This window comes from Lytechinus variegatus, chromosome 16 (assembly GCF_018143015.1).
Source record: "Lytechinus variegatus isolate NC3 chromosome 16, Lvar_3.0, whole genome shotgun sequence".
NCBI classification, from domain to species: Eukaryota; Metazoa; Echinodermata; class Echinoidea; order Temnopleuroida; family Toxopneustidae; genus Lytechinus; species Lytechinus variegatus.
In genome coordinates, this window is record NC_054755.1 from 20,761,229 (window position 1) to 20,773,521 (window position 12,293).

At 34.8% G+C, this 12,293-nt stretch overlaps 1 protein-coding gene across 2 annotated transcripts in view; it reads right to left on the minus strand.

Annotated features, from left to right (window-relative positions):
• Positions 1-12,293, minus strand: part of LOC121429513 — a 40,838-nt gene that overhangs the window by 13,180 nt on the left and 15,365 nt on the right. For both annotated transcript variants that reach the window (XM_041626575.1, XM_041626576.1), the window contains exons 3-7: positions 9,971-10,084; positions 7,052-7,126; positions 6,069-6,137; positions 2,626-2,773; positions 81-344 (exon numbers count right to left, since the gene is read on the minus strand). In XM_041626575.1, the coding sequence (XP_041482509.1) occupies positions 81-344; positions 2,626-2,773; positions 6,069-6,137; positions 7,052-7,126; positions 9,971-10,084 (670 nt within the window). The remainder of the gene's footprint in view (positions 1-80; positions 345-2,625; positions 2,774-6,068; positions 6,138-7,051; positions 7,127-9,970; positions 10,085-12,293) is intronic.

Consider the following 12,293-nt stretch of genomic DNA (forward strand, 5'->3'; position numbering starts at 1 on the left):
CGGGTTTGATCATTTGATCTCCCTGTGGTGTAATCTACAGTAGATCAGATTCAAACTGCAAACTTGCAATTATCACTCACTCGATGAATTAGAACCCAGAGTCCCTGTATGGCCCGGCTGCAAGGCAGAGGAGGTATTTCCTTTGCTGATAGGTGGGGTGCCCCTGGGGAAAGTCCTCGGCTGCTTGGGGCTCTGTGTAGAAGGGACGTTGATTGCGGAACTGGAACCTAGAATGGACGATCTTGTCCCAAGACCGAAGCATCTCCTCCTGTCGAGGGCTGGTTCCCTAGCCGGAAGCTGCATGTCCAATGTCTTGAAAACATTCTCCACTGTGCTAATGCCATCTGGAAAATAGTGAAGAGTTTGAAACGTTGCAATACTAGTAAGCATTTATCAATGTTCCTTTGACTCTATGATCCCAATCGCGCACTTCAAGGGACATTCACCCTATCGTTAAATGTGTTTTAACAAAAGCAGAAAAATAAATAAAAAATATAGACAAATATTTCCAAAGTTTGACCATAATGATTATGGTAAAATTGTCTCAAATATTTTTCACCAAGAATGAGAGAATTATGAAGTTTTTAGAATTGGAATATGTGACATCATATGCACACAGCCGCCACTATATGTCATGTAATGGTCAATGATGACTAAAAATGATTTTTCTCATAGAAGAGGTATGAAATGATAGCTTGTGTCATCACATTGGGTTGTGATGTCAGGTTGCGCAATCACGTATACCCGACCATTCAAGAAAAGGGCCCCCAAAATTCATGAATCGTCAGGTCCAGTTCACACGATCATTCAATAATTCTGCTACAATTTCACAAAACATCGGGTAAACTGAACCCAACCTTTCTGGAATTTAGGGAGCCCTTTTCTTGAATGGTCTCAGGTTTCACGATTGCCTGATCCGACGCAAAGCCCCAATGTGATGACAATAGCCTGAAAAGGTATGCCTAATGTTATAATGAATGCACAAGTTCAATTATTCTTGATTTTATTTTAAAAAAATGTTAAAGAAATTATATCAGATAAACAAGGGGAAGGGGGCTGCTTGCTTGTGAAATCTCAAAATCTGATTTTTTTTCTTTCCATCCAGTCCCCCCCCCTCTGTTTCACCTCTCTCTCTCTCTCTCCCTCTCTAATTCTCTTTCTATCCTTTAATTTGATGCTTATTTCATTGCTTGTTTTAACAAGACATTGTATCATTAGGCAGTGCTCCACCATCCCGAGTTTGCTCTATCTCGAGATTTTAGCCCGATCGGCCCTCTTCGCGATTTATCTCGAGATTCAAGAAACCCCGTCCCCACCATCGCAAGAACAGTGATTCCTGCTCGAGCGAGGCATCGGTGCATTATGGTCTGACACCGTGGATTAATAATCCCGAGTGCATCTGCACCTACGAATTAGCGTGATAATTCGTAAAATAGCGTGCTATTTTGCAAATAATCCTTTAAAGTTGACTTGGGATTGCAATCTCGAGATTAATCCTACGAACTAGCGCGATAATTGCGTCTCCATTGCAAATAATCTCGAGATCGTTCAGATCGGGATAATTTGCCGGATCAGAAAGAGCACGCTAATTTGAAAACTCGGGATGGTGCAGACGGCCCTATTATGTACTTTTTTCCTTTTCTTATTTGGACATCGTTTTCAAACCCTTACAGCTTATGATAACCCTCCTGCGTATATTTTCATAATGCTTTAAATCCTTGCTAGATATTTGTCAAATTTCCACCAAATTGTTTTTTTTGTGTTTCTGCTTTTATTAAAAAAGAGTTCACACAAGGGTGAACTTCCCCTTTAGATTTAGCAGTTTATTATTGATTAAAGATTTTAAAAAGTCCAGTGTATCAAATGTTGATAGTTATATAGGCTTGATTAATATTAAGTAAAAAGTTTTCCACTACAAAATGACAAATTTGAAAAAAATGTGACCTCCAGAGGATTAAAAGGGCAGACCCTAAGCCTTAAAATGAAGTACAACTTACAATGAGGTGAGGAAAGAAGCTCTTTTAATGAAAGACTGAGAACACAAAGAAAGTCACACAATAAATATACATGTACAGACTACCAGAATGAGGGCAAAAACAGGCTAAGAAAGGAACTAGCCAAGCATGCAACCATAACACATTGCAAAACAGAACAATGTTATGAAGGAACCGTTGAGCTAAAACTCTGCACAATCTCTAAATACAGGTACTGTATATATACTTTCGGCTCTTCACATATTCAATTCTGAATATATAAAGTCTGGATAATATCAGTATGCCAAATTATTGATGTACTGTTTGTACATATTCATTTTTTTTCAATCAATCAAATAAATAATACTTGAATACAATACTTTTGGTACTTTAATACATTACTACTTTAGCTACTTAACTACTTAATGTGATTCAAGTATTCAAATGACAGAAAATACGAGTTTCTTGAAATGTAAGGGAATAAATGAAGATATTAAGATATTACTCTTTTTAAAATGAGAGCCTCGATTTACAAAAAAAATCTATGAGATGAAGCGCAAAATTGTGGTACAAAAGTAAGGGACTAAATGTACGTAAATGAGTAATCACAGAAACACACACAAAAGATAAAAAATAAAAATCAGATGAGTACCTCCTTTTATTTGGTCACCATTGTAGACTGGTTTGGTTGTCATCGTTGAGGCTACTTCTCGTTTTGCTTCAATAACTTGACGAAGCTTGTCCAAGGTCTCCAGAGACTTGTCACAGTATGCTAAGGACGATTCCTGGAGAAGTGTGGCCTGAAGGGAACCAATAGAAAACCAATAAATGATGACTTCACAAACCCATATTTGGTCTACAATCAATCTGGGCCCCGTCTTACAAAGAGTTGTGATTGATCCGATCAATCGCAACCATGGACGGCCAGCAAAATCAACATATAAAATGCATGTTTGTTCAAAAAAGATTTCTAGATACAAATGTATATCCATAAATTCACTGATTTCTTGACAATTTGGTGTGTTCTTCTTTGTTAACAAAGGACATTTTGTAAATTTCCTGTAGAAAAAATTATGACACTGATGGATTTCCATGGAGTTACGATTGGCTGGAAAAATCGTAACTCTTTGTAATATGAGGCCCTGGTTAGCTACCAACTTGGTCCAATAATTCATTTAGTCTATTAAATGTCCAGAGGTCTACTACTTAGAATTTATATTATAAAAGGAAACTTTGGTTTGGACATTTCATCTAATCATATAGACCAATGGTATTAGACCAAGTAGATATTAGACAAAATGGGCACATCCCAACTGAAAATAAAAAGGAAATGGTAAATGGGCAAAAATGGCAAATAGACAGAATGATAAGTACTACTTGGTAGAGAAACTGGTTGTAGATGAACTAGGTTGAGACCATGCAGGATCAGACCAAACAGGAAGTAGACAAAGTGGGTGTACACCAATCCGCAATTTACCCTCTGGAACATCCCACCGCTGCCACCAAATAATGGAGTTGGCCCAAGGAGGCGCTTTATATTCACTTGGTCTAGAAGCAGTTAGTCTACATCTTTAATAAATAGTACAAACCCACATGGGCTACACCTGTAGGGTGGTATTCTGATGGTCATTGGCTCCTAGTCTGATTCTCATTTGGTCTAATTGCCCATTTGGTCTAATTTTCAATTAGCCTACAGATCCTTTTTATTTTATTTTGTCACATGAAATTTTGGTTCCATTAATAGAATGGAATAAGCAGGTAAGTTAAAAATGTGGTTCACCTTACAGTTCAAGATGACTATCAAGATAAAATCAAATTAATTCTCAGAGGCTTAACAAGCAGATACATGTAGATAATCACCTCAATTTGCATTTATAGTAGGCAAACTAGGTAATATCTGTACACTTCACTTATAAACCACCTTTTCACCAGACAAATCACATTGAAAAATGAAGAAAACAGGAAGACATAAATTAGGCTCTAAAAATTCCAAACTACCGTACATAAATTAATAACATCAAATGGAAGTAGTATAATCAGAATGATAATATTCCTTGATTCCAAATCAAAAAGTTATACATGATTTGTTTTATTTTTATAAGATTTTTTTCCATGAAAATGACTCAATTTCCGTGATCATGAATGTAAGTAGAAAATTGTAATGAATAAAATTAAGAAATGAACATTTAACCTCCATATTTTCCTTGCACTGAATGGTAAAAAAAAAATCGCTCACACAAGCTGTGAAGAAAATGTTGGTATTCAACAGAATTCCATTGTACACGCGCAATTGCTCGGACATTGACCTTTCAAATTTCAGAACAGATGAAAAATTTGAATAATACATGTGATCTTTTTCAGGTCAGCTTAAAATATATATAATTTTTCCTGCACCTTAATAAAAGAGTGTGTGACTGCATTTTCCCGAAAATGTTTTGTGAAACGTGTGATATTTCAGAGGTATTGTTAAGTTCCAGGATTTGAAGGACTACCACACATGAGAAAACAATCATGTCCCAACTAGGGGAAATTCCCTTGATTTTGTAACAGTAAGTGAGGGAGGGGTATTGGCCCAGAAATTGCACGAGGTCAAGCCTGATTATGAAAAGGGTGATTTGATAATGAGATCTGTAGATCAGTCTTCTTAAACAGATGATCTTTGGGTAACTAAACGGGGTTCTAAAAGAACCACCTGGGGGGTGTTTCACAAAGATTTAAGTATGACTTAGAGTCGCACTTAAATATCAAGTTGCGTACAGTATGAAAGGCTTGACCGCATTGGTCAGATCGTGCCATGAGGATGCGCACTACTGCGTATCTATCGATAAGATCGCACGTTGCATATCATGTACGTGTCGGCATTTAAGTGCGACTCAAGTCATACTTAAATCTTTGTGAAACACCCCCCTTATCACATTTTCCAAGGGTGTCGAACAAGTTCCACCACGTCAAAATGCATTACAATTTTGTACAGGCTAGCTTCAATAATCTTTATTAAGCATATGACAGAGAGGTTATAGCCCCTCACATCAATTGGTTACAGAATCCAAAGTCACAAAATGGCAAAAAGAAAGACTAATGAAAATGAGGTGAGATCAAACAAACTTCCCAATTTATTATACAAGTCCTTCACAGGCATGTTTTAGTGATTGGCTCATCACAAAGAAGCTACATGAAATTGAAATAAAATTTCAAATGACTAGAACAATCACACAGCAACCCCCCCCCCCTCCTCCTCCGGGGATGTCCCAGTAAGTGTCATCTGTGTTATAACTGCCACCCTATGATTTTTCAAGTAGTAAAAAAAAGAAAATCAGAAGAATACAAAATAAAAAGGAAGAGAGAAGAGGACCATAAAAATATCACTGCCTAAGCTATTTTGTATATATCTCAGGTTACAGTGGTAGGCCCACGAGCCTCTCATGATAATGAAAGTTCCCTGCTGGAAAGAAAAAAGCACCAGTCAGTGTGATAAAAGTGTGTTCACAAAGTGAACTCATGTGACAATATTTATTCACACAGTTAAAATGCTAAAATTCAACAGTGTGACTATATTTTCACACTGTGGACACCTCGATGGTGCGACTGTTCAGTGTGTTCACATGGTTGACTATGATGTGATTCACACTGTTGAAATGCTCAAAATTAACAGTGTGATGTTATGTCAACACACTGTGGACACTTTGACAGTGTGACTGTTCACAGCATGTTCACATGGTCAACTGTGTGAATATGTGATTCAAACTGAAATGCTCAAATTTAACAGTGTGATGTTATGTCAACACACTGTGGACACCTCGACAGTGTGACTGTTCACAGCATGTTCACATGGTCAACTGTGTGAATATGTGATTCTCACTGTTGAAATGCTCAAATTTAACAGTGTGATGTTATGTCAACACACTGTGGACACCTCGACAGTGTGACTGTTCACAGTGTGTTCACATGGCCAAGTGTGAAGTTGATTGCACATTGCGTTTCACACTGTGAACACACTGTGGCACATACTGTGGAACACTGTGTTCTTCCAGAAGGGTGGGTCATGTGTACTGTGAAACACACAGATTGTATCAAGTAAACTGATTTCTTTCCCACCTTATGTTCTTCATATTCTTTGGTTTTTGTGATGAGTATTCTTCCCATTTCAGTGTCTTTGCTCGAAGCCTGAAGAAAAAAAAAAGATGCAAAAATATAAATGTCATAAAGATACATTGATTATGTAACAAGATTCCTGAAACTAAGAATATAAGTTTGTCTGTTAGATGGTTTAATCAGTGATAAATGATACCAATAGAACAATACATACATTAACAAGAATTATATAATAATATTTGAATACATCAAAGCATTTGAAGAAAAGATAGAAAATTATATAAAATTGGGATGACCAGCTTCTGATTTATAGTTTATCTGTTCTTTTTAATATCAATTAATATCTGTAGATAAATTAAAACATTACTGAATCATGACTAATCAGATAAATAAATTCATGACAAATATCAAAATATCGTCGGCCTTATGCCAAAAGGGCCTTAACTGCTTTGGCCATTCCGAGATAATGGCGTTTATAAAGGTTTTGGCCTCTCTAATAATCAAAAGTTTGTGGTCGTTTTTTTGCTTTTGAACCAATTTCGATAAACATGTTAAGTTATTAAGTTTTACATGAAATGTGTTAAATTTATTATAAATTATTCAGAACCCCTAAAATCGGGTTAAGGTCCTTTTGGCATAAGGCCGACGATATATAGATTCAGTATAGATAGCCTTAATTTACATAATAAATATCAAAGGATTTGTGTGCATGTACAATTTACTCTGGTGGGCAAGGAGGGGGATTATTATGTAGTTAATTTGCATACATGTACCTGTATGCAAATTCTGTTGTCAAAGTTGCAGGGGATGACACATTTAATATTTCAATCTGGTTTTTGCAGGGTACTGAATAATTCAAATATCAAGCAATTATGAATTCTATAATTCATTACTGCTGTACATAATCAACTAATTAACTGATCAAGATTTAATTCATCTATATGTAAGTGTATAGGTTACATTTGAAATCTTTAAAAAGAACTTACCAGTGATAATTCTGCTTCTAAATTTGCTAGTTTCACCTTGTCTGCACCCTTTTTAGATTTCTTTGCACTTTCGATCTGAAAATAGAAAGGGCAGGATATTGATTTATATACATACAAGTGTCCAGTTGATGGAAAGAAATAAGTAAATTTTCAATATCACAGCTAAGTACAAATAATCAATATTACCAGCTAATAACTTCAATCGACCATAAGTTTCTTGCTTTACAAGCAACATGAAATTGTGATTGAAAGGGGGCTTAAAATGTGTTGTGCCCCTATTTGAGACCTTTACTGTATAGCAACCAATTGGCCAGAAACAATGGCATTACTATTAGACCAGGGCCCCATCTTACATAGACTTGCGATTGATCTGATCAATCGTTACTATGAAAAGCCAGCAATGTCAACATCTGAAATACAGTACATGTTTGTTCAAAATATTTTTGATGATGTATATGTATTCATACATCCATGGTTTTCTTGAAACTTCAGTGTGCTTTTTTTTTGTTTACAAAGGCCTTTTTTTTATTTCTTGTACAAAAATATTATGTTAAAAAAATACTGGATTGCCATATAATTGCAATTGATTGGATCAATCGTAAACCTTTGTAAGATAGGGCCCTGTCTGACAAAGAGTTGCGATTGATCCGATCAATCGCAACTGTGGAAAGCCAGCAAAGTCTACATATAAATGCATGTTTGTTCCAAACATTTTCTAGATAGAATGTATATCCATAAATTCATTGATTTCTTGACAATTTGGTGTGTTCTCCTCTGTTTACAAAGGACATTTTGCGTATTTCCTACATAAAAAATGACACTGATGGATTTCCATAGAGCTACATGTATGATTGATTGGATCAATTGTAACTTTTTGTAAGATGGGGACCTGTTTTACAAAGAGTTACCATTGATCTGATCAACTTAGAGTACATCAATATCATAACTTTTTACTTTAGAAAATTTGCACAATGTCATTTGAAAACAAAGAGAAGCATATACTGAACTGTCAAGAAAACAGTGAATGTATGAATTTACATCATATCTTGAAAATATTTTGGAGAAACATCATGTATTTTAGATGTTGTTGTTGTTGCTGGCTTTCCATAGTTGGTATTGATTGAATCAATCGTAACTCTTTATAAGACAAGGCCAAGTTGTGATCAGAAGCCCCTAAACAAATAAAAGATCTGTTAATCATTTAAATCACATGTCTGTAATCAGTGATGTACTGTACATGTAGGTGGACATGTAAGCTGTTCTGCCATTGCAAATCTAAATGTAATTTTTGGTACAAACATGGACCTACCGTTGTACAAATAATGCATTTCAGCATATTTTAGTAAATTCACACTGAAACTTAATAAATTCTCTATTACATGACCTGCATGTAAAAATGTTTCATATTACACAAATTTCTTACGAATCATGATAGATCAACACTTTAATCAAGATTCAAGATTGTGAATTTTTCTCTTTTCTTTTATTTGACATCTGACAAAAACAGATGGTTTTCTGGGAAATGACATCGGATGTTTAAACAGCGCAATTATTTCCTGTCATCTGGGAAAATAATCTAATGCCAAAATAGGCGATCCATTGAGGTTGTTTTGCTCTCAGGACTGTGAACCGTGGCTAAACTTAATTTGATGTACAATAGAATAGACCAGTTCGTAATTACTTCATGGGCAATTTTGGTCAAATGACCTTTCATTTCTTTCATCATGATAGGCAGATTTCAAAGCAAGATATTATGTAAGCTTGCCTTACATAGCAGGATGAAGAAATTGAATAGACCAGGTGACTAGAATAGCACACCAATGAACACTTAATGAAGGTATTTGTTGCATTCCTACTTTGAATGCATATCTTAGCATGTTGCACAATGTACTTGACAAACTGAAATACCAGTCGTTCGTGGAAGCATCGTTGTTTTTGTGGATGTAAATGAAAACGACAATTCAAAAGAATATATGAATAATCAAGACATCAAAGTTGGTGCTTATCTCATTAGATTTTAAAGCACCATGTCACTTTAGTACAAATGACCTTCTTCTGATCATGCGCAGAAAGGAACTATGAACTGGCTTATTGATAAAAAGGTAATTTCCAACAACATCAGGGGATAATTTGGATGACATATTATTTTATCTCATTTTCTTATATATAGCATGTATATGAAACTGTCATGAAAGACTTTGTTTTAAACCCTCTCCTCGTGACTGGGAAAGCTATAAAATCAAATTTTTGAATTTAGATTAATTATGAGAGATGAACTTGCACAACATGTACCTCATAAAAACAAATATACATAACCCTGAGTACATATAGACCTAGGAAAGTTATTATATTCTTTAAGTGGCAATTAAGGATATACTCACAATGTAATGAACACATGGTCATTTTTTTTTCTTCTTCAAATTACATGTAATTGCACTTGTATGGGAAATATTAATTCCACATAAAAACCAAATGCCACTTAAATAACCCAGTGCATAACACTTACAAAAGGTTTAATATTTCAAGTGACAATTGACAGATGGAACTATAATTACATTTCTGGAAAAAAAAAACAAGAGGACTAAACTCAACAAACAAATAAAATGAATAAATCAATATCAAAAGTAACAAGTCAAATAAATAATCAATTCATAATTAATCAATTAATTCTTCCCATTTTGGAACCTCTTGAGCATTCTATAAAAAAAAGAAAATAATACTCTATACAGTCCATGTATTATCATTATTATCGTAAAAAAATAGATACAAGTACATTGTAAATCAACTTTCAAAAATGAAAATGAATACATGGATAAATAAATAAACAAATAAATAATAGTGAAATCTAATAAAACAGGAATAAAGGAATGAATAAACAAATGAATAAATGAGAAATACAAAAATATTCAGTTTGCATACCTGTTTCTTAATTCCTGATACTTTCTTAGCACTGCTCTCTTTTTCCTTTTGAATTTCATTGAGTCTCTTTCCTTCTAAATTGATGTCTTTAAAAACCTTCCTGTATTCTACACTCTGTAAAAAATAAAATACAAGCAAAAGAAGAAATCAAAATCATATTTATCTGATAAAGCTAAAATCCGCAGTTCACTTCTATTTTAGCAGGGAAAGGTAGGGGAAGAGGGCATGTTTTCACCAAAAAAAAAGAAGGAAAAGGGTACGTTCCTGAATTTTATTCATTCACGCTTTAATATGGTACATGTATATTTTGCCTAGTATGGGTCTGAAACTTTGGATTTTCATGTACATGTAATCTAAATTCCATGATTAGGGGGAATATTCAGTTAACATTTGTTTTAATAGTGGAGTAAAATGTACAGGACCCAATACTTGAATATTGTATTTTTTTATAAATGAAAAATATAATTTCAGGGGTGGTTTTGAAAACCTGTGGTTGAGCAAAAAATATAATGCATGTATTGTAGTTGAAAGGCCCCTATAAGTGGTTTCAAACTGCCTCGATCACAAGAATCCCCGTTAAATTACAGGAACTTTTTTAGGCTAAAAAAAATACCCATTAATTATTCCTGCATTCACACCGCCCCGAAACATACCTTTCGGGATAAGTTCCTGAAGTTACAAGCATGCGCAGTATGGTCTGTATAAGCAGGCAAGGCGCGAGATTCAAAATCACTAGCCCAGCAGCCACCCGCGGCAACCACGCCCAACGACATGCTGGGCTAAAAGTTCCCGTAAATTGCTTTCACATCGCAAAATACCTGCGACCTTGGAAAAATCCCCGCGAAAGTTCTTGTAATTTCGCCAAGTACCTACTATTTAGCGGGTATTTTCTTTCGGGGAAATTACTCGTAGTTTGCTTTCACATTATCAAAATCGGGGTATTACCAAAATACCTGGTATTTTCTGATCGGGGTAAATTTCCCGATCAGAGAATACCTGGAACTGGCGAACTTCGAGGCGGTCTGAAACCACCTATTGTGATACAATTAACTTTATGGATCTCAGGTTGGAGTAAAGAATATTCCAGGGCTCCATGTCATCTTTGTACTTGCCGTGAAGAACTGTTTCCTGATCATGTGTTCAATTTATACCCACATGCACTGGTGCTAATTAGCTGATTATCATAGTCTGATGAATTAATCCAACCATATAAATCACATACAATCAAACTCTGTATGTACACACCAACAAACAATCTTCTGTCGTCTGACTTCCTTTCTCTACGGATACACCCATAACATAACATTGTTGTATTTGATTTTGAAGAAAAAAAAAGAAGTTTAATCCTTTAAAAAAGAATAATAATAATAACTATTCAAAATAAATAAACATTTGACAGGCCACTATTCTTAGGACAGCTAATCTGGATTATTTCAAATCCTTGAAAACTAAAAGTGTATCCCTGTGTATTAAACTGCTATAGAAACTTGTTTTGTGATGAAATCAAGGCAGATACAAGTACATGGATGTATGTGAAAGTTTGAACAAAATAGTCCAAGGAAAAATAAGGATGTTAAGATTTTTTTATTACAAAATGTTTTAAATTAAAAAAACACAGACAACCCTCCCCCCATTTGTTCCGAAAAGAATCGACAAAAAATTGAAACGTCACCTTTCTAAGGTCTTACTTTTTACCACAGTGTATTAAACTGCAACAAGTATATATTAAAAACTTGTTTTAGAAGATAAAATCAAAGCAGATGCAAGTACATGAAAGTTTGAACAAACTAGTCCTAGGAAAAATAAGGATGTTTAGATTTTTTTATTACAAAATGTTTTAAATAAAAAAAACAGACAACCCTCCCCCATTTGTTCCGATAAGAATTGACTAAAAATTGAAATGTCACCTTTCTAAGCTAGTCTCACTTTGTACCACAGTGTATTAAACTGCAACAAGTATATATTAAAGATAAATTCCAGTTTTGGTAACGATCTCAAAATGACTTTTTACAGAATCTAATAATGACCACCCAAGTGTCTGTTTGTATGAATAAAAAATATGTGCCAAAGGATTCTGGGAGAAATTGTGTAATTGCTGAGAAATAAGCAAAATAAGGGCGGATTCGGTCACTTCTGTCAGGTATTTATTCCAGCAATAATAATACACCGTCCCACGTGTGCCTATCTGTGTTGGTCATCTTCAGTGTGGACGTTTCTCAGCCTAGATTTCAAGATTTCACCAAGTTCAGTTTATGTAACTGTACCAGATCTAGATCCTTGATGATATTGTTAAGCCTGGTTTTACAGACTTTCTCATGAAATC